Source organism: Mandrillus leucophaeus, unplaced genomic scaffold, assembly GCF_000951045.1.
Source record: "Mandrillus leucophaeus isolate KB7577 unplaced genomic scaffold, Mleu.le_1.0 Scaffold716, whole genome shotgun sequence".
Taxonomy (NCBI): domain Eukaryota; kingdom Metazoa; phylum Chordata; class Mammalia; order Primates; family Cercopithecidae; genus Mandrillus; species Mandrillus leucophaeus.
This window is the reverse complement of record NW_012107764.1, coordinates 787,633-811,535: the sequence shown is the minus strand read 5'-3', so window position 1 is coordinate 811,535 and position 23,903 is coordinate 787,633. Positions and strand designations below refer to the sequence as shown.

General features: G+C 44.0%; 1 protein-coding gene across 2 annotated transcripts in view; it reads left to right on the top strand.

The window, feature by feature from the left end:
* EIF2S2 (eukaryotic translation initiation factor 2, subunit 2 beta, 38kDa) overlaps positions 1-14,677 on the top strand; it is a 31,689-nt gene extending 17,012 nt beyond the window's left edge. The window contains exons 4-9 of one of the 2 annotated variants that reach the window (XM_011965159.1): positions 4,892-5,027; positions 6,277-6,377; positions 6,963-7,111; positions 10,325-10,381; positions 13,509-13,594; positions 14,198-14,677. In XM_011965159.1, the coding sequence (XP_011820549.1) occupies positions 4,892-5,027; positions 6,277-6,377; positions 6,963-7,111; positions 10,325-10,381; positions 13,509-13,594; positions 14,198-14,373 (705 nt within the window). In that variant the 3' untranslated portion in view covers positions 14,374-14,677. The remainder of the gene's footprint in view (positions 1-4,891; positions 5,028-6,276; positions 6,378-6,962; positions 7,112-10,324; positions 10,382-13,508; positions 13,595-14,197) is intronic. The other variant, XM_011965160.1, reaches the window with a different exon arrangement.
* The last annotated feature ends 9,226 nt before the right edge of the window (positions 14,678-23,903 follow it).

The window sequence follows — 23,903 nt, the reverse complement described above, 5'->3', positions numbered from 1 at the left end:
TTATTAGCACTCAATTGCCACTGGTAGGGTCATTTTCTTGGGAGTGTGTCTGACTAGGTGTCTTAAGGGATTGTAGTTTAAGGAATTTAAATTTAGGTCTTATATATTGTATTGTGTGCCATTAAAATGATCACAAAATGTCCCTTGTCCTTAACCATACTGAGATTTTTGGCTGCGGAGAACTATTTCTATGAGTGAGAAATCCTTTTGAGCAAATATTCCTTTGGTTTCTTAAACTTTTGGTAACATAGAATATACACAAATTCATACATGTACCTCTAAGCAGCAAAGAATGAACCACAGTGGTGGTTGGTAGCTGATGACAGTGTGGCCTGTAGGCAAACCAGAGTACTCAGGCTAGTTTTATGATCTGATCTTGTGGGTACTTGAGACCCTGTGAGTCTTATTACTGAATTGATTTCTTTTTTTGTTTTTTGGAGACGGAGTCTCACTCTGTCGCCCGGGCTGGAGTGCAGTGGCCGGATCTCAGCTCACTGCAAGCTCTGCCTCCCAGGTTTACGCAATTCTCCTGCCTCAGCCTCCCGAGTAGCTGGGACTACAGGCGCCTGCCACCTCGCCCTAGATTTTTTTGTATTTTTTAGTAGAGACAGGGTTTCACCGTGTTAGCCAGGATGGTCTTGATCTCCTGACCTTGTGATCCGCCCATCTCGGCCTCCCAAAGTGCTGGGATTACAGGCTTGAGCCACCGTGCCCGGCCCTGAATTGATTTCTAATACAAATATCTCAAAATTATTTTGGATGGGGAGTAACAGGTGGGCAGGAAGGTGAACAGGAGGGAGGGTAGGTGGATGGATGAAAGGGGAAGGAGCTGAAGATCTGTTCTCCTCCCTAGGGTTAACCATTTTAAAGATCCTGCCTAGGAACCACTTTAGCAGAATCCACACATCTATTTATAAAACCCAAGGTAATAGCAATACACACACTTACATAGAGAGAGAAAGCACGTGTGCACACAACAGCAAACATACACCAAATACCCTCTACTCAAAATTTTCTTTGGTGAGTAGTTTTTTTGCTCAAACTCAAGTGAATAAAGTATATCCCACTTGTAGCAGGAAATGTATACAGTAATTCATTGGGTTTTAGAAATAGTGTCATAATTTTATGACAGTTAATTCAGTAAATATGTAAGTGATTATAGCGAGTCAAGCATTTGAAGCATTGTGTGGTAATTGCTAGAGTACTGACATGAGTAAGATATTTTTCCTGTTTGCAAAGATATTTTGGTTCAAGGATAATTTAGAATCCTTGAGAACAAGCTAGTTTTATCTGGATTCATCTTGCTCTCTCCCTGTTTGGGGATTCTCTTTTCTTTCTACTATAGGGAAATTGAGAAAAATGCTCAGATTATAATGAGAAATGGGATTTAAATATCCTGGGTAACAAAGTTTTGATTGACAAGGCTTTGTTGGTTGATTCCTCCAATAGCTTTTATTGGGAGATTAGCTCTAAATAAGTGCTTGAATACTGTTGTTGAAGTCATAACATAAGAGGATGTTAGAGGTATCCTGGTCATCAGGCAAGGCATGGACATTCACTTGAAGGGTTTTTGAGATCTTGGGCTACTCTCCCACCTGAATTTTCAGACTATTCCAGGGCTTTTGAAAAGCCTTGAAAAATACTTTTTGCAGACTGGGCGTGCTGTCTCACGCCTGTAATCCCAGCATTTTGGGAGGCTGAGACGGGCAGATCACCTGAGGACAGGAGTTCAAGACCAACCTGGCCAACATGGTGAAACCCCATCTGTACTGAAAATACAAAAATTAGCTGGGTATGGTGGTGCACACCTGTAGTCCCAGCTACTCAGGAGGCTGAGGCAGGAGAATCACTTGAACCCAGCAGGTAGAGGTTGCAGTAAGCCAAGAGAGCGCCACTGCACTCCAGCCTGGGCGACAGAGCGAGACTCCGTCTCAAAAAAAAAGAAAAAAGAAAAATACTTTTTGCCATTCTCTGCCTTCTGCTGTGTCTTGGTGTCAGTATGGAAGTAGATCTTACTGGGATAAAATAAAAATATTATAGCACTAGAAGTTGGCTAGTGCGTGCTAACTTATATTCAGCATTTCTAAGTTCTTATTTATTGACTTAGAGACTGGGTGAGTATTTGGTTTCCTGTTTGTATGGTATGTGGCTAATGGATACCATGGGCAGATTTATTTATTTATTTATTTTTTTGAGACAAAGTCTCACTCTGTACCCAGGCTGGAGGGCAGTGGCATGATCTCGGTTCACTGCAACCTCCATCTCCTGGGCTCAGGCTTCCCTCAGCCTCCCAAATAGCTGGGTTTACAGGCACCCGCCACCACGCCGGGCTAATTTTTGTATTTTTAGTAGAGAGGGGGTTTCACCATGTTGGCCAGGCTGGTCTCAAACTCCTGACCTTAGGTGATCCGCCTGCCTTGGCCTCCCAAAGTGCTGGGATTACAGGTGTGAGTCACTGCGCCCAGCTGGCAGATTGGTCTTGTAGCCACATGTGGCACTAAGACTACACAGCTGGATTTGGGATTCAGAATCTGAGCTTTATTTACTCCCAGCTATTCCAGGTTTTCTGCTGGTAAGATTTCTGAAATGACTGTAGCCATTGTCCCAGTTCAGGATGTAGGCACACACAAAATAGATGTTAATTAATAAGTAAGGTTGACAGCACACTTCAGGATAGGGAGTTGAATAAGGTGGTAGAAGGAAGGAGAAATCAGAAAGCTGGAAACTGAGACTGGCCTTTTCTGCCCTTCTGGGATGTTTATGATTCATTTCTAGGTTTTAATATGCCCTGTTTACATCCATGCCTCGGGCAGCTAATCTTGGGGTCAAGCTTTACTTTGTCTCTATTTATCACTTGATCCGAATTCCTCATAGCTTCTGCCTTTCCCTCTTTGATAATGTCATCTATTGGAGTGATGCCCAAAGACCACGCCACAGACAGGTGCCAGGCTGACTGTGGTATAATAAAAAATAAATATTTGTTCTTTATGTTCTTGGCTCACAACTGCTAAAATCCTTGGAATCTCCAAAGTGATAACAGGGTCATTGGTATGCTACTGATATGACTGGTGGCTGGGGATCCCTAGATAGCTTTAGGATGGGAGCTGGTCACCAGAAGGACAAAGCTGTGATTTTAGAGGGTTGGGACTTCCAATGGTCCCTCTGCCACCTCCAGAGAGGGATGGTCTGGAAATTGAGTTCAGCCACCAGTTAATAATGTAATCAGTTGGCTGGGCGCGGTGGCTCACACCTATAATCCCAGCACTTCGGGAGGCCTAGGCAGGTGGATCACCTGAGGTCGGGAGTTTGAGACCAGCCTGGCCAATATGGTGAAACACCATTTCTACTAAAAATATAAAAATTAGCTAGGTGTGGTGGTGTGTGCCTCTAGTTCAGCTACTCAGGAGGCTGAGGTAGAAGAATCACTTGAACCCGAGAGGCAAAGGTTGTAGTGAGCCGAGACCGCACCACTGCACTCCAGCGTGGGTTACAGAGTGAGACTCTGTCTCAAAAAATAAATAAATAAATAAATAAATAATGTAATCAGTCAGTCATGCCTTTGTAATGAAACTCCTAGACATGGGTTCGGAGAGCTAACATGCTGGTGAGCACAACAAGGTGCCAGGAGGGTGGTGTCCCTGGCTTGGCAGCGCCATACCTACCTTCCTTGCCACTCCTCAGCTCCCACCCCAATATCTTGTCTTATGCATTGCTTATGTTTGGCTGTTTCTGAGTTGTATCCTTTATAATAAACTGGCAATAGTAGTACTTTCCTAAGTTCCATGACTCGTTTTAGCAAATTATTGACTCTTGACAGGGAATGTGGGAACTTCGAGTTTATAGCCATGTTGGACAGAAGCAGGCAGCATGGGGACCCAGTGCGTGGTGACTGGCATCTGAAGTGAAGGCAGTCTTGAGGAACTAAGCTGTTAAACCTGTGAAATCTGATAACTCTGGATAGTGTGTGTCTTAATTAAACTGGAGGACACCTAATTGGCATTGGAGGGTCTGTGTGGAAGACTACTACATATTTGGTGTCACCCAGAAAAATCTTTCCCAGTGACTATATCAAAATCACTTAGAAACTTCTTTAAAATACTCCTGAACCCTGTTCCTGCTGAAGATTGTCAATCCGATTTAAACTTTTAAAAGTTTCACAAGTGATTTTTTTTTCTTTTTGAGACACAGTTTCCCACTTGTTGCCCAAGCTGGAGTGCAGTGGCGCGATCTCGACTTACTGCAACCTCTGTCTGCTTCCTGGGTTCAAGTGATTCCTCCCAAGTAGCTGGGATTACAGGTGCCCACCACCACACCCAGCTAAATTTTGCATCTTTAGTAGAGATGGGGTTTCACCATGTTGCCCAAGCTGGTTTTGAACTCCTGACCTCAGGGATCTGACCTCCCAAAGTGCTGGGATTACAGGCATGAGCCAAGGCGCCTGGCTTCTGCCGTGATTCTGACAGTAGCCTGGTTTGGAAACAAGGACAATAATTATAAGATCCTAAGGCTGAAGAATAAAGAGATGAATGAGGGGGAAAGATCCCAGAAGTGTTTTGAAGAATTCAGTTTAAATGGCAGAGTCTCTGTGACCCAGTTTGGTCCATCTCTGACCAAAGTTATCTGTAACTTCAATTTTGAATATGTGACTTTTTTCCCGCACCAAAATAACGTCAGCCCACGTCAATTTAAAAAAAGAACAGGCTGGGTGTGATGGCTTATGCCTGTAATCCCAGCATTTTGGGAGGCCAGGGCAGGAGGATCTCTTGAGGCCAGGAGTTTGAGACTAGCCTGAGCAACAAAGCAAGACTCCTCATCTCAACAGAAAATGTAATAAAATAAATAAAAAGAATAGTCCCAGTATCAAATGTTCAGACTCATCTCACTTTCTTAGGATCTTAAGATTGAAAGTGATGTTCAAGAACCAACTGAACCAGAGGATGACCTTGACATTATGCTTGGCAATAAAAAGAAGAAAAAGAAGAATGTTAAGTTCCCAGATGAGGATGAAATACTAGAGAAAGATGAAGGTAATGCTGAGGACTCAGCAGCACATTTAGAGGTTACTCAAGCCTTTGGCCCTAGTCTCCTTGATGGGGGTGGGGGGTGCTTTTAAAATTTTTTTCTTGCCCCTTATTTCTACTGCCTGATAATAGAAGCTGAAAGGAAACAGTGTCTGGCTTGATAATGGCAGTTAATGAATTTGTCAATTGTGATTACATTAAGAAATACCGATTCAGGCTTGGGAAAATTACTATAACCGATTTTTTTTTTTTTGAGACGGAGTCTCACTCTTGTCACCTAGGCTAGAGTGCAGTGGTGCGATCTCAGCTCACTGCAACCTCCATCTCCCAGGTTCAAGCAGTTCTGTGCCTCAGCCTCCCAGGTAGCTGGGATTACAGGCGCCCATCACCACGCCCAGCTAATTTTTTTTATTTTTATTTTTAGTAGAGACAAGGTTTCATCATCTTGGCCAGGTTGGTCTTGAACTCCTGACCTTGTGATCCACCCGCCTCGGCCTCCCAAAGTGCTGGGATTACAGGTGTGAACCACCGTGTCTGGCCTGATTTTTTTTTTTTTTTTTTTTGATTCTCAGTTTTGCCCTTGTTGCCCATGCTGGAGTGCAATGGCACGGTCTTGGCTCACCGCAACCTCCGCCTACCGGGTTCAAGCGATTCTCCCGCCTCAGCCTCCCGCCTGGCTAATTTTGTATTTTTAGTAGAGACAGGGTTTCTCCATGTTGGTCATACTGGTGTCAAACTCTCAATCTCAGGTGATCCGCCCGCCTCGGCCTCCCAAAGTGCTGGGATTACAGGCGTGAGCCACAGTGCCTGGCCCCAATTTTTTTAATAAAAAAATTTTTTTAAAGTTTTGTTTACAGTTTTATTAGTTTCTAAATGCTATGGGGTCTTTGGAGAACTTTTGTCAGTAGATGAGTTTTATGGATGTTGCTGTTTCTTAGGTGCTCAGAACAGTTGGACTCTTTCCTCTAATTATTCTAATGCATTATTTTATCTTTGGCTTGTTAAATTAAGAAACATTTCCGTATGATAACTCCTAATTAGAGAGGTCTCTATTAAGGGTCTTTTTTGAAAGTCATAACATCCCTGTTTCTAAGGAAAAGGGTTGTAAGCTTTGGTTTATGCGTAAGGCTGTTGTGAATGCAGCTGTGGAAGGGAAGACAAATGTCTTTGAAACTTTTCATTTTTCTAGACCCACCCCCACTTTTGTATGATAGTAGGGCCCACCCCTCATTCTTAAAATCTTTATTATCTGTAGCTCTAGAAGATGAAGACAGCAAAAAAGATGATGGTATCTCATTCAGTAATCAGACAGGCCCTGCTTGGGCAGGCTCAGAAAGAGACTACACATACGAGGAGGTAAGACAAAATCTGTTGTGAAAAGGGGCTAAGCTATTCACTAGTGCTCAAAGGAGCAAGATAAATCTTCCTTGGTGGAACAGATGCAGAGAGGTCACACAGCCAGTGCACAGCAGTTCCTGGTGTACACCCATGGGGCAGCCTGCCCAGAGTGCAGCAGTCATTGTAGTACTACTGACTGTCCCCACCTGAATTTGCAGACTGCCGAGTGCATGCAGCCCTCTAGGAATCAGGAGGGCAGTAGTGACAGACTAGCTAATTTGGGGCCAGGGTAGTCTGGAGTTTGCTAGTTTGGGCTTTCTTGAATCTTACTTTTCCATGTATCATGTACTTTCCCATAGAAACAACAGAATGAGTAGTTGTTCATTCATTTCACTTTGGATAAGGAGTTGCTGAACATCTATAACGAACCAAATGCTGGTTGGGGATGAACCTCTGCCCTCAAGGAGCTCCCAGACTTGTAGTAATGCATGTGTATATTTAATCAGAAGTGAAGTATTTGCTGTTAAGCAACATGACTCAAAGGGGAACTTTATACCCCAGCAGTTACTAAGCGTGTTCATGAATACCACTTTATTTTTATAGTTGCTGAATCGAGTATTCAACATCATGAGGGAAAAGAATCCAGATATGGTTGCTGGAGAGAAAAGGAAATTTGTCATGAAACCTCCACAGGTCGTCCGAGTAGGAACCAAGAAAACTTCTTTTGTCAACTTTACAGATATCTGTAAACTGTAAGTTGGTTAATGGAGTACCTTCATCCCAAATACCAGATTCTCAATGCAATTTTAAGAATGCTAAATGTCCTTATTGTGGACTTCATTATAGATGGAAAGAACACACAAGTGTAGGGGTTGAGGGAGTTCACAGTTCAAGTCTGTCATTTTCTTCAATTCATAAGTCTCAGGGCTATTTTATTTTATTAAAGATGCGGTCTTGCTTTGTCGCCCAGGCTGGAATGCAGTGGAGTGGTCATGGCTCACTGCAGCCTCAGTCTCCTGGGCTTCAGCAATCCTCCTGCCTCAACCTCCTAAGTAGCTGAGACTGCAGGTGCACACCACCGTGCCAGACCAATTTAAAAAAAACATTTTATTTATTTATTTTTTTTGTAGAAACGTGGGTCTTGCTGTGTTGCCCAGGAGTGCTTGTTTTATTAGTGCATTCAGAGGTGACAGAAATCAACTCATGCTGACCCATTGAGGATGGATCCTAACTAGATGTAGTGAAGAGTGAGGAGTCTCAGTGTAGTCCTCAGACAGGAGCCTTGGGAGCCCAGGGAGTGGAAAGGCTCATCAGTCGGTCTAGGACTGGCCTGCCAAGCAAGCAGTGAGCTCAGGGAAAGTGCCTGAATTTGGTGAGCCCCTTCCTTGGATGATCATTGCCAGGACACAATTGATGAAATTGCCTTTCTTAATTACCATCACATTCTATGCCAGAGTCAGCCCTAGGTTACTGTCTGGGAATGGCTTTTCTCTGAGCTCCTCAGCTGCATGTTTTCTGGCAGGTTCCTTAGGACGACTGACCTTATCTACTCTGTTCTTCAGTTTCCTAAGTGATACGTGCTTGTAGTAGAAAATACGGTAAACACAAAAAGAGATAATATTCACTCAAAATTTTACCACCCGGAGATAACTGCTTGTTTTCATTAGTTACATATATTTAAATAGTTAAGATTTTTTTGGCTAGTGACAATAGTAGTATATGCCCATTGCAGAAAAATTAGAAGATAAAGACATGCTAAAGAAAATGAATAATCATCTGCAAAGTCCACCATTAGGAGGTAGATAACTGGCTGGGTAGCTCACGTGGTAGCTCACACCTGTAATCCCAGCACTTTGGGAGGCCTAGGTGGGCGGATGACAAGGACAGGAATTCGAGACCAGGCTGGGAAACATAGTGAAACCCCGTCTCTACTAAAAAATACAAAAAATAAGCCAGGCGTGCTGGCAGGTCCCTGTAATCCCGGCTACTCAGGAGGCTGAGGTGGGAAGAATCGCTTGAACCTGGGAGGCGGAGGTTGCAGTGAGCTGAGATTGTGCCATTGCACTCCAGCCTGGGCAGTAGTGTGAGACTCTGTCTCACCAAAAAAAAAAAAAAAAAAAAAAGGTAGATAACTTATCATAGTTTAATATTTTTATGTTTAGCCAGTTTTATGTACATATTTTAAAAATAAATTATCATACTGGTTTTTAACCTGTTTTCTCGATATATTGTGAAAGTTTTACTCATGTCATTAGTCCGAATAATTATTTTAAATAGCACACAACATATTTTAACAGTTCCATAAGCTGGACATGCTGCTCCCAGGTTTTTATTATCAGAGGCAAAACTTCACCAAACATCTTTATACATGTATCTTTGCAGTAGCTCAGAATAGAACCATAAGACAAGATGAAATTACTGAGTTAAAAGGAATGGATATTTTTATGGCAAATATTAGCACATTGCTTTCTAGCAAGGTTCTGCCAGTTCATATTCCCGCCAGCAATGTAGGAGCTTACCTATTTTATTATATTTTTACCAGTTCTCACCCATTGCATTTTGGGGAAAAATAGCTTAAAATTGTTGTAGTAGCACCTGCTTGTTGGAACAAGTTCAAACAGTGCCACAGCATAGATTTAAAAAATGAAACTATTGAATAGCATTGCTCTATATTTGTTTTTTATTTTATATGTATGTGTGCATTTTTTTTTTTTTGTATATTGAGATATTTCTAAAAGTAGAATATACCCTGGAATGGATTTATTTAACCATTCCTCTAGTTGGTGAATATTTAAGATGTTTCCATTTTTTGCTGTTGTGCTACCACGGAACCCTTCTAGACATACACTTTCTTTTAATGGAAATTTTAAACAGGAAATATAGATTAACATATATATTTATTAGCCTGTTTGATAACATCACCTAGGTTTGGTGTATGCTGAACTTTGCTTCAGATTTTTTTACTTCTTTTTTTTTTTTTTTTTTTTTGACAGAGTCTCGCTCTGTCGCCCAGGCTGGAGTACAGTGACCAGATCTCAGCTCACTGCACGCTCCGCCTCCCGGGTCTATGCCATTCCCCTGCCTCAGCCTCCCGTGTAGCTGGGACTACAGGCACCGGCCACCTCGCCCGGCTAGTTTTTTGTATTTTTTAGTAGAGATGGGGTTTTCACCGTGTTAGCCAGACTGGTCTCGATCTCCTGACCTCGTGATCCACCCGCCTCGGCCTCCCAAAGTGCTGGCCACTGCGCCTGGCCTACTTCTTTAAAAAGAAGGTTTTATGCTATTTTACAATAGTCTCAAAAACAAAAGAAAAAAAGGTGGTTTTATAGTTATAACTAAGGCCACCTTTGTATGTTTTCCTGGCCCCTTTTTCCTTCCCAGAGGAAGTTGTTACTCTTTAAAGTTGATGTTTACTGTTTATGTTTTCCATCCTTGTTTCTAGACACTTACTCATATGTATATGGTCATAAAATGTAATATGGTCTTATGGGCATTGAAGTTGTAAACAAGTGGTATCCGGCTTGGCTCACACTTCTAATCCTGGCACTTTGGAAAGCTGAAACAGGAGGATCATTTGAAGCCACGAGTCCCGTACCAGTCTGATCAATGTAGTGAGACCCTATGTCTACACAAAACTAAAGAGTTAGACGGCATGGTGGCACACACCTGTAGTCCTAGCTACTTGGGAGGCTGAGATGGGAGGATGACTTGAACTCAGGAGTTTGAGGTTACAGTGAGCTATGATCATCACTGCACTCCAGCCTGGGCAACACAAGACCCAATCTCTTAACAATAAAAAAAGTGGTGTCATATACTTTATCTTTATTTCAAAGTTTAAATAAACGATGCAGTGAAATTCACCTAATAGCTAAATAATCACAGATCAAAACAATGAACAGATTTTTTAGAAGTTTGGTGAGATTTCCATGAAAGATAAGGTTTATATGTTTTGATTTTCTTTTTAGATTACATCGTCAGCCCAAACATCTCCTTGCATTTTTGTTGGCTGAATTGGGTACAAGGTAAGAAACTATATACGTTTACATACAGTATTGCTGGACATTTCATAAGAACCTTTCTTAAAAAGGATATGTAACACACTTAGAGAAAACGTTCACCTGATTATTAGAGAAACTTTTAGGCCAGTGGAGGAGTGAAATCACTTTGTTTCTGTGGGAGAGCTTGACTGCTTAGGAATAGGGCACAGAGTTGACATCTGAACAGGCTGCTGGTGTACCAATGAGAGGACCACAGAACTGCCATGTTCAGACTTTCCTGTTACTAATTTGAAACTCATGAGTCTTTTTATGGAGCAAATATTAGATCTTTAGAGAAATCAGTTTTTTTAAGGTCAGACTATTTTTTCCTAAATTGGTAACAGGCTATTGAAGAAATACAGCTAGGAAGTTGATGAGTGGCACTTTAGAAACCATTGAAACAGGGATCTGTGATGAAGTAGGTACTTACCTGTCTTCAGGGCTCACCTTTTGAAGGCACTGAGCACGTCATTCCCACCCATTCAGGAAGGCCAAGATCTCATGGAGCCCATGTCAATGAGTTTGACTACTATCTGGAAGCCTAATGTCCCTTTAAAAATAAGTAATGTAGAGTAGGTTATGATGATGATGACTAATGCATATTGAGCACCTCTTGTGAGCCAAGTGCTTTTTTGGGTGCCATCTCAATTAATCTTCACAATAGTTCTATGAAGTAGAAAGTAATATTCCTGTCTTCACGTTTAGAAACAGGTTCAGTAAAGTGAAGTTGTAGTTGGTCACATAGCTAGCTTGCTTAGTGGCAAAGTCAAGATAGATACAATCAGGTCTATCTTTCCCTGCAGCTTGCATCACCTAACAGGCTTGACACCTGTGCCTCACTGGCAGTACAGAGATAATTAAAGTGTTCTCTTCCTACTCTCTTTAAACTGTTGGGATTTGCTACCCTTGGTGTGGGGTTAAGGAGTAATTTACTTGACCATGGTAGATATGTTGGCTCTGCTGTAGAATAATTGTGTTTTTTTGTTTGTATTTTGAGATGGAGTCTCACTCTGTCACCCAGGCTGGAATGCGGTGATCTCTGCTCACTGCAAGCTCCGCCTCCTGGGTTCACGCCATTCTCCTGCCTCAGCCTCCTGAGTAGCAGTGCCCGCCACCACGCCTGGCTAATTTTTTGTATTTTTAGTAGAGATGGGGTTTCCATGTTAGCCAGGATGGTCTCAATCTCCTGACCTGGTGATCCGCCTGTCTCGGCCTCCCAAAGTGCTGGGATTACAGGCGTGAGCCACCGCGCCCGGCGTGTTTTAAATATAAATTTGTTACCATCGTTGTTTATTTGTAACTTGCACAAACTAATGAAGAAGCAAAAGCTAGTGTTGTTTTTTTCTATTGTTAGAATAATCTAGAGGTTTTGTAGAGGTGGGATAAACTATTATAACAAGTTGTGGCCAGTAAACTTACAGTCAAATGGGTTAAATGGGTTTTTCAGAAAATTCCATTTCTTTTGACAGTGAATGAAAAAAAATTTCTACATTAAGCATTGGAATCACTGTAGCCTGGAGATTAAGGGTTCCAATCTGTGGAGGAGGAAATTTAACCCTGCCTGACTGAATTTTGTTGTTTCACTTTATGATTTGTAATTTTGAATGAATGATATCTAGCCTAGAGCTTTGCTTTCTCAAAAGTGCCTGTCAACAGTTTCCTATCAAACAGTTTATCATTAAGTACCATTGACAGTTTCTGGATTGTGATTCAACTATCCTTTTTTTTTCTTGAAACAGCTTGATTGAAATGACAGCTTACAAATTTAAAGTATATAATCCAGGGGAGTCCCACTCGGACATCCGTCTCTTTCGCAAGAGCGAGCGAGCTATTCTCCTTTCTCTCTTGCCTATTAAACCTCCACCCCTGGACACCCCCCCGCCCCCTGCCAAAAAAAATATAAAAATAAAATATACAATCCAATGGTTTTTTTGTTTTTTTTGTTTTGTTTTGTTTTTGAGATGGAGTTGTGCTCTGTCGCCCAGGCTGGAGTGCAGTGGCGCGGATCTTGGCTCACTGCAACCTCTGCCTCCCAGGTTCAAGCAATTCTCCTGTCTCAGCCTCCCCAGTAGCTGGGACTATAGGCACACACCACTACGCCTGGCTAATTTTTTTGTATTTGTAGTAGAGATGGGTTTTCACCGTATTGGTCAGGCTGGTTTCGAACTCCTGACCTCAGGTGATCAGCTTGCCTCGGCCTCCCAAAATGCTGGGATTGCAGGTGTGAGCCACGCCTGGCTCCAGTGGTTTTTAATATCACATGTTAAAATTAATATGTATAACTGCTACCACAATCAATTTTAGTATGTATTTTTATCAACTATACTTTTAACCATGACTGAATCAAAATATTTGGTGCTTAGAATTTTAAAAAACAAATGTAGCCCCTTTCATGTTTTTGTATTTCTAGCTCTCTCCTTTCCCTTACTTTGTACATAGTATGATTCCTAAAAGTTTTTTTTCTTTTGTTGGATGGACTTCACACACAATGAAGGAATCAGTTTGTTTTAGACTTAAAATCAATTATAAATCTGATTGTTACCACTGGAGATTTAATTGGATTTGATGTTAGTATGGGCACATCATTAGACACAACCTGTTTAATTAAAAATAAATTTTGAGGCTGGGCGTGGTGGTTTACGCCTGTAATCCCAAGCGCTTTGGGAGGCCATAGTGGGAGGATCACTTGAGTCCAGTAGTTCGAGACCAGCCTGGGCAACATAGGGAGACTCCTCCATCTCTACCAACAACAACAACAAAAAATTAGCAGTTCATAGTGGGGAGTGCCTGTAGTCCTAGCTCAGTTCACAGTGGGGAGTGCCTGTATCCTAGCTTCTTGGCAGGCTTAGGTGGGAGGATTGCTTGAGCTTGGGAGATTGAAGGTGCAGTGAGCCACGATTGCGCCACTGCACTCAAGTCTGGGTGATAGAGTGAGACCCCTGTGTCATAAATAAATAAATAAATTTTGGGAAACTAAGTAGTATAGCACCAGTCGTAGAGTTTATCCTATGCTACTGAATATATTTTAAATTCATTAAGTTTAAAGGTGCTGGAATTTGGTTCCTTTAGAAAAAAACAATAATAATGGAGATATTTTTGTTTTCTTTCATAGTGGTTCTATAGATGGTAATAACCAACTTGTAATCAAAGGAAGATTCCAACAGAAACAGATAGAAAATGTCTTGAGAAGATATATCAGTAAGTGTGTAATTCATTAGATCACCCTGAAATGTTCTCATCAGGCTGCAGTGTTGTAGGAAGATCCATTTGATTGCAGTGAGCTGGGAAAAGCTGGCTTTAAAAAGATCAGAGACAAAATGATAGTGAAAGGGAGGTGGCTCTTGACTACTAACTAGGGGCATAGGGAAGGATTTGGATTTTTAAAGAAAGCCCAGCTGATTGAACCTGCTGGTTGATTGTAGGGCTAAAGGCCAAGTCAGAGAAACCTGCCTGTGATTCAGGCCTGGCCTTGGCCCCCTTTTGTTCCTAGTTATTTAAAATTGGCATGTCTGCTAACACGTTTGAGTGGCTCTCCTGTAGACAGAAACAAGAATAAGCAAGCTGGCAGGCTTCCCTGCATCCTGGGGCATTGAGTATCAGCCCATGTTTAGTGCCGGAAACGCCACAGCAGACAGCTTGTGTTTTCTTACCCCTCGGATAGCTGAGCTTCCCTGGTCTGGGTGCCCAGGTAAATTCTCAGCCTGGGCTTATGGAGTTCTTTGTAGGAGATATATTTAAGAAGGCAGAAACTTCTCTACCTCACTGTGGCCACCAGGTAATTGTGTGTTGCTTTATTTGCAGAGGAATATGTCACTTGTCACACATGCCGATCACCGGACACAATCCTACAGAAGGACACACGACTCTATTTCCTACAGTGCGAAACTTGTCATTCTAGATGTTCTGTTGCCAGCATCAAAACCGGCTTCCAGGCTGTCACGGGCAAGCGAGCACAGCTCCGTGCCAAAGCTAACTAATTTGCTAATCACTGATTTTGCAAAGCGTGTTGTGGAGATGTGGCTGGACAGGTTTGCCATCAGAGTGGATATACCGTTGTATTAAAAACAAGATAAAAAAGCTGCCGGGATTTTTGGCGAGTGGTTGGTTGGTCTGAAGTCCTTGCAAGACGCTGATGTTCAAGCTGTTGACATACTCATTGCCTACTTTTAACACCTGTCAGAGAAACGTGATATGGGGTAAGGAGGTGCTTTTTTAAAATCGTTCATAGACTTCTGTAAAATGCAAGATAAATTAAAGTTATTATAACAGTGATTCTTTCAATTTGGTTTGTCCTTCAGTTTTCTTTTCTATAAAAATTGTGCTTGGTGAAATCAGCAAAAAACCAACCATAGAAAACTGTGTGGGCCTGGGCTCTGACAGTCTCTGTATCCTTGTCCTGAGAAACTGGACAGGCACTTCATCTGGGCAGCCATTTCTCTTCTTCTCTGCTTCTCTTGAGATACAGTTAAAGCAGACACGGCCTCCCACGCGTGTGTGGTGGGACCTTGAGACTTGGGAGGACTGCCTGTTTTCAGTGTCCAGGGAATGACTCCATAGATTTGACTTCTTTTCCCTATGTGAGGATGGTTGCTACTACCTCACCGCCAAGTCCTCCCCCAGCTGTTACCACATGAAGGAATACAAGGTGCTAGGTACCCTCCTTCCTCGCTGACCACTAAGAGGTTTTAGAAACATAGCCTGTAAATGTGTCTTATAACTGGCACACTAAGAAAGATCCTAGTTGAGCATCTCTGTTGGTGAGGAAGCAATGTATGTGCGGTTCAGGAAACTCCTCCAAGAGGAGTCCAAACAGGGATGCTAGAGGAAGCTTTCTGTTTTCCTAGCCAACTTGTGTTCTGGGTTTGAAAAAGACCCACCACAAATGCTTTTCTATTTTCTGATTTAAAAGTTGCTTTTGAATATGACCATGAGAAACCAAGAAATGCTGCTTGTGTGGTGCTCTGCTTCCTGAGGATTTGCTGGAAGGGGATTCTCCGCTGGCACATGGGAGAAGGCCATCTTCTGTGTCTGTGCTGTGATCTGCCTTGCTCTCACTTGCTGAGGATAAGGGCATACACGTTGCTCCTCGCTTTCTTGTTGCCAGACTTCGTACTAAGCAGCCCAGGAACAGACACTCAGACCCAAATGTCTTGACCATGTTGTTTTTAATCACTGTGACCCTTAATTTTAAAGCATAGGCCAAGTGTTGTCAAATACCTTGGCTAAAACAGTGGAGGGTGGTGGGTAAAGCAATAGAGGGTGCTTTCCCTCAACCCACACACTGGCTGACTGAACTGCCACTGCCACAATGAACCCAACTGCTGTTTATGTCCCCATTTTCCTTTTTTTGTATCTACACCCACACGATTCCCAATGTTGGATATTTCTACATGAATAAAGCAAGGATCGGTGCCTCTTGTGTAATTAGCGCTCCATTGCTTTTGTGTATGTATGTGTGTTTGGTTTATTTATTTAGTGGGACCCCTTAGGGGAAGGAATGATACTCTTCAGTTTGGTGACAGGTTGACAAATAAATTGGTGATTTCAACCCGTTTTTAACTTTATTCTTGAAGCAGATTCTCAGGACTGATGCAGCCCGTTAGTCCAGTTGCGATAACTGACTGAATTGGATTGAAAGCGCATGAAAAGTAATGGGTTGCCCCTAAATGTTATTCAGACACAGCAGCACTAACCTCTTCTGTCTCCACTCTCACCAAACAGCTCAGCTAAACGAACCTTGCACTGTGGTGACAAGACAAAGGCAATCAAGAACTTCTGATCAAGAGCCACTTTCTAGTTTTGGAAGGGAACCAGACCATCATTTCCAAAGTGTCTTAGGAAACAATGTTGAGGACTGTTCCTAATTATACAAAGGAAGAGGGGGGTTCTATGGTAAAGAGAAGTCGAGTAGGCTGGGCGTGGTGGCGAGGCCGAGGTGGGCGGATCACAAGGTCAGGAGTTCATGACCAGCCTGGCCAACACGTGAAACCGCATCTCTACCAAAAAGAAACCAAAACAGAAAAACTAGCTGGGCATGGTGGCCTATAATCTCAGCTACTCCGGAGGCTGAGGCGGGAGAACTGCTTGAACCCAGGAGGTGGAGGTTGCAGTGAGGCGAGATCGTGCCACTGCACTCCACCCTGGGCGACAGCAAGTCTCCGTCTCAAAGAAAAAAAAGTCAGAGTAAGTGGGTTTCATAACTGCCTGACAAATCTTTAATATGGTGATGTGCATCTTCTTTTGTTGCTGTATTTTTGAGATGGAATCTCACTGTCACCCAGGCTGGAGTGCAGTGGCAAGATCTCAGGTCACTGCAACCTCCGCCTCCTGGGTTCAAGTGATTCTCCTGCCTCACCCACCTGAGTAGCTGGGATTACAGGCACCCGCCACCTCGCCAGCTAATTTTTGTTTTTAAATGGAGACGGGGTTTCACCATTGTTGGCTAGGCTGGTCTCAAACTCCTGACCTCAAGCAATCGGCCCACCTTGGCCCCCCGAAGTGCTGGGATTATAGGCGTGAGCCACCATACCTGGCCAGTGCTGTGCATTTTCATCAGCACGTAGGAAACATGCAGTTGTAGCTCTAGTTTTTAGAAAACCTTGTTTGCATGCCCCCACTCGCACCTAGAGAAAGTCTGAAAAGCTTTTCCCGAGGTGTCTACCTGGCTCACTCCCACACTTCCTTGGGTCCCTGCCCACTATAAAGATGGTTTCTCCAGCACACCATAATGTTAAGTGTTGAGCACAGACACTTTTGTTTTGTTCACTCATTCATACTGACAGCAGGCAATGCCTAGAAAGTTGTAGGTGATATGTATTTGAATTAGTTTCTTTCAAGGGAGTAAAAAATATGCAGAATTTTGCATACTTCTCCCCTCACCTGATGAACACAGGACAGGTTCTGCAGAAAACATGCTGGGCCAGACAGTCTGGAAGAGGTGCTGCTGTGGTATGTGAGGTCCCAGCTCTGCACCTGGACTCCCCCTTCCGTATATTTGCTCTGACAATACTGAGGCTTCACAATTGAACAGAACATTAAATTTTGCAATGTGTTCTTAGAAGCTGGACTTTGTATCAGGTGAGGTGGGAAGATGAGATTATAATTTAAAATGTTAAATTCCCATAATCCTAACCACCATATAACTTTTTAGTATCAAGACCATTTTTCCAAATTACAGGCTTAATTTTAAAAGACCACGTAAGAGTCTATCCATGGCCGGGCGCGGTGGCTCAAGCCTGTAATCCCAGCACTTTGGGAGGCCTAGACAGGCGGATCACGAGGTCAGGAGATTGAGACCATCCTGGCTAACGTGAAACCCCGTCTCTACTAAAAAAAAAAAAACACAAAAAAACTAGCCGGGTGAGGTGGCGGGCGCCTGTAGTCCCAGCTACTTGGGAGGCTGAGGCAGGAGAATGGCGTAAACCCGGGAGGCGGAGCTTGCAGGGAGCTGAGATCCGGCCACTCCACTCCAGCTGGGCGACAGAACGAGACTCCATCTCCAAAAAAAAAAAAAAAAAAAAAGTCTATCCGTATTATGCCATAGTTAAATCAGTATCCTAAAGGCAAGTGCTTGCTAATTCTTGATAATGCTGAGCATGGGCTTTGTACAGTCCACAGTGGCAGTCTCCCATTGCCACTGATTATCATCCTATATTCTCAGCTATAAAATGGGAAAATGTCCACTTTAAAGAGGTAATGGTAAGATAGTATGTTTAACCCAGGCCTGCCTGGCACATAGAACTATTTTCCTTTTATTGGGCTGAATTTCTAGGATGGAATTTCAGGATCAGGATTGTCTGAGCTCAGGAGTTCAAGACCAGCCTGGGCAACATGGTGAAACCCCATCTGTACCAAATATACAAAAAAATTAGCCAGGCGTGGTGGCACATGTCTGGTGTCTCAGCTACTCAGGAGGCTGAGGTGGGAGGACTGCTTGAGCCTGGGAGACAAAGGTTGCAGTGAGCCAAGATTGTGCCACTGCACTCCAACCTGGATGAGACTCCCATCTCAAAATACACACATCTCGGGGGTGTGTGTGTGTGTGTTTTTGAGCAGGCAACTTCTGAGCTGTTATAAAGGATAACGAGGGTTAGCCAGTGGGGGAACACAGCATTCAAGGTAGAGACAACAGCATGTGTAAAGGCACAAGCCAGACAGCACAGGTCTTTCCACAATTTATTCCATGTGGCTTGAGAGGAAGAGGCAGACTGCGGGAGGGGAGGTGTTGAGAAGAAGGGGTCAATCATCTCTCGGATGTCTTCTTTGTCATGCTAAGGGGTGTGGATCTCACTCAATGGGATGGTGATAAAGGAGACAGCCGAGTAGGAAGAGCAGCAGGGAGACTAGTTAGAGGTTACTGCAAAAGTCCAAGACAGACACAGAAAGGACCTAAGGTACCAGGGAAAAATTAACAGGGAAAAATGGAGCAGTGGAGGTTGACACAGGCAAGTGGGGCTGGAAAGGTTCTTGTGGACATCGAAGTACAGTTATTAGATGGGTATCTGTACCTACTCCCCTGGTGTTCTTGGTGGGAAAATGAGTTAGAGGTGAAGATCATGGAGCCATGAGTGGAGTCTGAAGCCATGGATGAAGTCATCCAGGGAGCGGGTACAGAGAAAAGAGGGTAGAGAGATGCAGGCACAAGGGGAAGAGTCAGCAAGGGAAACAGGAGTGCTCAGAGGAGAGCCAGGAAAGACTGTTGTCACAAAAACCAAGAGAGGAATTTCAGAGTTGTTTATTCTGACAGGGTCAGGGAAGGTTTGCATCCTGCCTCTACCTCCTTCAAGTGACATGATCTTGGGCAAATTACTCAACCTTAAATTTCAATTTCCCAATTGTGTGGGATAAATAATGTAATGGGTGTACAGAACTTCAAAGGGCACGCGTAAATGCTACATATATGTATATATGCACACATCTCTTTCTGTAGAGCCTAATGCTGCTGCGGAGGTGGAATACAATTAAGAACACAAAGGTAGCTGAGTGTGGCAGCTTATGCCTGTAATTCCAGCACCGTGGGAGGCTGAGGCAGGAGGATCACTTGAGCCCAGGAGTTCGAGAGCAGCCTGGGCAACATAGGGAAACCCCTATCTCTACAAATATTTTAAAAATTAGCTGCGTGTGGTGGCGCACGCCTGTGGTCCCAGCTGCTTTGGGAGACTGAGGTGGGAGGATTGCTTGAGCCCACTGCACTCCAGACTGGGCAGCAGAACAAGACCCTGTCTCAAAAAAATTAACACAAAGGTAAATACTTTATTGTATGTTTCATAAATAGTTGACCACGTCACAAATACACGTGTAAAAGATTTATGGGCAAGGATGAATGAGACAGTCTCTGGCCTTAAGCAGCTTCACTGCATGGTCAGGGAGATGGAAACACTGAAGGTGGAGTTTGAGGGATGAGGGGGTTTAAGTGTTAGAGACTAGAGGACAGGGAAGAAAAAAGGTCCAGGTCAGGGAGAACGGGTAACCCTGCCCGTTTCTGTTCCATGCACCTGGGAGAGCCAAACCCATGCACTTGTCCAAAGAGGACCCAGCTACTGCACCTCCGTAGGACAGGTCATCTGGGCTCCCGCAGGAGGTGCAGTGAGGGGATGTGTGCATGCCAGGAACCCACACATCAGTTGGCGGGAGGTGTCCATTCACTCAAGTGCAGAGGGCCAGCTGGGTTGCCCTACGAGGCTTAGTGACCAACCGACACACCACTCTTGACTATAGTAACTCAAAAGATGCTGGAACATCAAAAAAAGCCTTCTTTCCATTATCTCCTTTACCTCATTTTTATATTTTATTCATTTTCTCCTTGTTAAGATGCCTGAAATGTTTTGGAACAAAGTGGGTATGAATAAGTAGAGGAAAAAAAAAAGGAAATTATGGTCTGTTACTTGGTTCCAGGGAAAATCACCTGAATCTGCACTGGATTAGGTGGTGGTAAATGTTCTCATTTATTTTCGTAATAGGATGTGGTCTTTTGGTTTTTAGATGAGAAAGATGAGGCTCAGAGAGGCTAATGATTTGCCTATGGTCACACAACAAATAATTTGATTAGGAACTCTGTCCAAAAATATATATATACACACATAAATATAATTATTAAAAAAAATATATATATATATATATTTTTACAGAGTCTTGCTCTGTCACCCAGGTTGGAGTGCAGTGACACGATCTCAGCTCACTGCAAGCTCCGCCTCCCAGGTTCTCACCATTCTCCTGCCTCAACCTCCAAAGTAGCTGGGACTACAGGTGCCCGCCACCACGCCCGGCTAATTTTGTATTTTTAGTAGACACGGGGTTTCACCGTGTTAGCCAGGACGGTCTCCATCTCCTGACCTCATGATTCGCCCGCCTCGGCCTCCTGAAGTGTTGGGATTACAGGCGTGAGGCACTGCGCCCGGCAACAAAATCTATACTCTTAACCTAGTCCCATGAGCAGCACAGCAAGCTACTGAACCTCTGGGCCTGTGTCCTGGTTACTGATATAACAAATCACTCTGAATGTTAGCATCTGCAAACAACATTTTATTATCTTTTGTTGTGCTGGACTTTGAATGGGATCAGTGAGGCAGTTCTTACTTTGTCCTCAGACAGTGGCTGGGCTGGAGTCATCTTGAAGCCTTCCTCACTCATGTCTGACATTTGATACTGCTGTCAGCTGAACATGTACACATGGCCTGTGTGGCCTGGGCTGCTTCACAGCACGGTGGTTGGGTCCCAAGAGATGGTAAGTGGCAGCTGCTAATGCTTAAGTCCCGGACTGGGAGACTGGCAGAGCACCACCACCATCATATGCTATAGATCGGTCACAGAGTTTAGATAAAGGCGAGGATAGAAGGATAGAGATGCCACCTTTACTTGGGGCCACGCTTTTAAATCTCATCTACAAAATCTATAGAATAGTCATCACCACACAGTGGACTCCTGCTGTTTTTGTTAACCAAGGCTTGTCCTCCTTTTGGGAATTCTCTCCTCCGTCCCTCTACCCTCACAGGCCCTATGGCCATGCTCTACCACTACCTGGAACCTGCCTGAAAACCAGTTTTTTTTTCCTTGAGATAGGGTCTCGCTTTGTCATCCAGGCTGGAGTGCAGTGGCAGGATCATGGCTCACTGCAGCATTAACCTCCTAAGTGCAAATGATCCTCCCACTGTAGTCCCCCAAGTAGCGGGGACTACAGGCACGTGTCACCATGCCTGGCTAACCAGACTGTTGATGGCAGCTTTTGAACCCAAGTCCCCATGTCTGAAGATCCATCCCTGGACTTTATAATTTGTGAGCCAATAAACTTCCACTAAAGCAGGACTGAATTCAGTTTCTGTAACTTGTAACCAAAAGTCCTTACTACACCTACTGAGGGTGGTTATGGAAATTAAGTAAGTGTAAAATGTGCTTTTTAACAGCAAGTGTTCAGGAAATGGTTTACTGTTATGGATGAAGTTTATTATGAAGAGTCTGGCTACTGGTGAAGGGATTTTGATTTGCCTAAAACCTCAATGAATCTATGATCTGGTTGGGATGAAAACCAAGGATGCCTGGCTCAGAATCTTTTGCCCTGTTCTGCCTTCTGTATTTCTGTGGTCTTGTCAGACAGACCCACTGCATATAACATCCTATGGGGCAGGTTATGACCTTATGGGTCAACCTGGCCAGGGCTGGCAAATACCTGACATGTGCCCACACTTGAATTCCGTGCCCATAAGAGACACTGCCAAACTATCACATCAGTACTTCCAAACAGTCTAAAAATTGCTGCAGATCCTCAAAAGGCACTCCAGGCAGCCGCTACTAAAAGTTCTGAGCCGGCAAGTGAATTGAGACCTGAGGTAGATTTTTAAAATATGGCTGTATTTTGAAGCTCCTCCTGTTAAGAAGAATTTGGGCTTAGCCATGTGACTTTGGCCAATGGAACCTTAAAGATACGACACAGCAAGATCCTCAAAAGCACTTGACACTGGGCTTGTGTTCTCTTGTGGCTTTTGGAATTCAGCCATGATGTCTAGAATCCTGGGTCAGCCTGCTAGGTGCTGGAACATGTGGCCCAGTTGCCCAGCCAACCACCTGACATGTGGGGGAGGCCATCTGAGACCAGCCAGTGCCCAGCTGATCTGCCAATTCACTTCAGCCATGAGGGTCCAAATAAGAACCACCACGCTGAACATAGCTCAAATTGCCAAGCCACACAATCGGGAGCTAATGTTTATTAAAGCTACTAAATTTGGGGGTGGTTATACAACAGTCAGTAACTGAACGAAGGCCCATTTACTATCCCTGATCTGGATCAACCTCTCATTTTACAGCCGAGGAAACAGATCTAGAAAGCAAAAAGACTTGCCCAGAGTCATCAACCTGGCTGGCAGCAACAGGGGGAAAGCCCCAGGCCTCTTGGCTCACAATCCAGTATACCCACTGGCTGCTCTATTCTTTCAAGATAGCTGTGAGGATCAAAAATGAGGTTTCCAATCTTGAAAACATCTAAAGACTGGTCCTTTGGGCAGAATCTGGTACCACATTTATCACTATCTCCTTTTGGAGTTTTCAGATGTTAGAAAAATGACAACTGTTGCACAGCAGAATGGATGTTTTTGCTGCCCCAACGCGGTGGAAGGGCACGTGTACGCAGTGTTGGAACCCAACCTCCTACCCGAGGGTCCCGCTGTGTGCTTTCCCAGAGGGGAGCATCCAGGGGCTTTTCTGGAATACCCGATGGGACTCTCATTCTCCCTTTCCAGCCTATGACCTGGTGCCAGCATGACTAGGCAAGGCCTTATGGGCAGGAGTGAGTAGAGCTGATGCCTGCTACCCTTGAGAAAGTGTCTTCCCTGCTTTTCTCACGGTCCTCCAAGCCTGGCATACTAAGGAAGTCCATGGTCACAAGCGCATGATCAACCTGACCGTCAAGCTCTGAAACACTGAGTTCCTCAGTAAAGCACGTTTGGGTAGGGCCTGCAGCAGGCATAGAGCACTAGGCTCTGGGGGCACAGGGATAGTGCCCTAGTGCTATTATGCCCTCAGTGCAAGGTTCATTCAGCTCTAAATCCCATTCTTTGAACTCTGCCCAAGTTCCAATACAGGCTAGCAGCTGTCCCCCATGTTTTACAGATGGGGACACTAAGAGCTAAGGGCAGTAATGACTTGCCAGGGTATTGAAATGGGTCTGCTAGAGCTGACTCTGGCCTTCTGGACAAACAAAGATGTGGGTACATGGATTGGTGAAGTATGTTCCACTGAGAGCTCTTCAGGGAGATGAGGCACTCGTTGTGGACCGAGCCCCTTCCTCTGTACACCCTCTTCATCTCTCCAAATTGAAGCCTTTGAATTTGACTAAGCTGGGCCAAGGCCCAGCCCAATTCCAAGGCGCCTGTTTCTCACCCCATGCCTGTATTTCATGGCCTTAAGGTCTCAGCCTCCACCATGGGCTCCTGACAAATCTCAACTCTCTCCCTGCTGCCCAGGGTCCCTAGCAGGCAGATGTATGGGGACTGTGATCCTGCTGGGGCAGCTAATACTC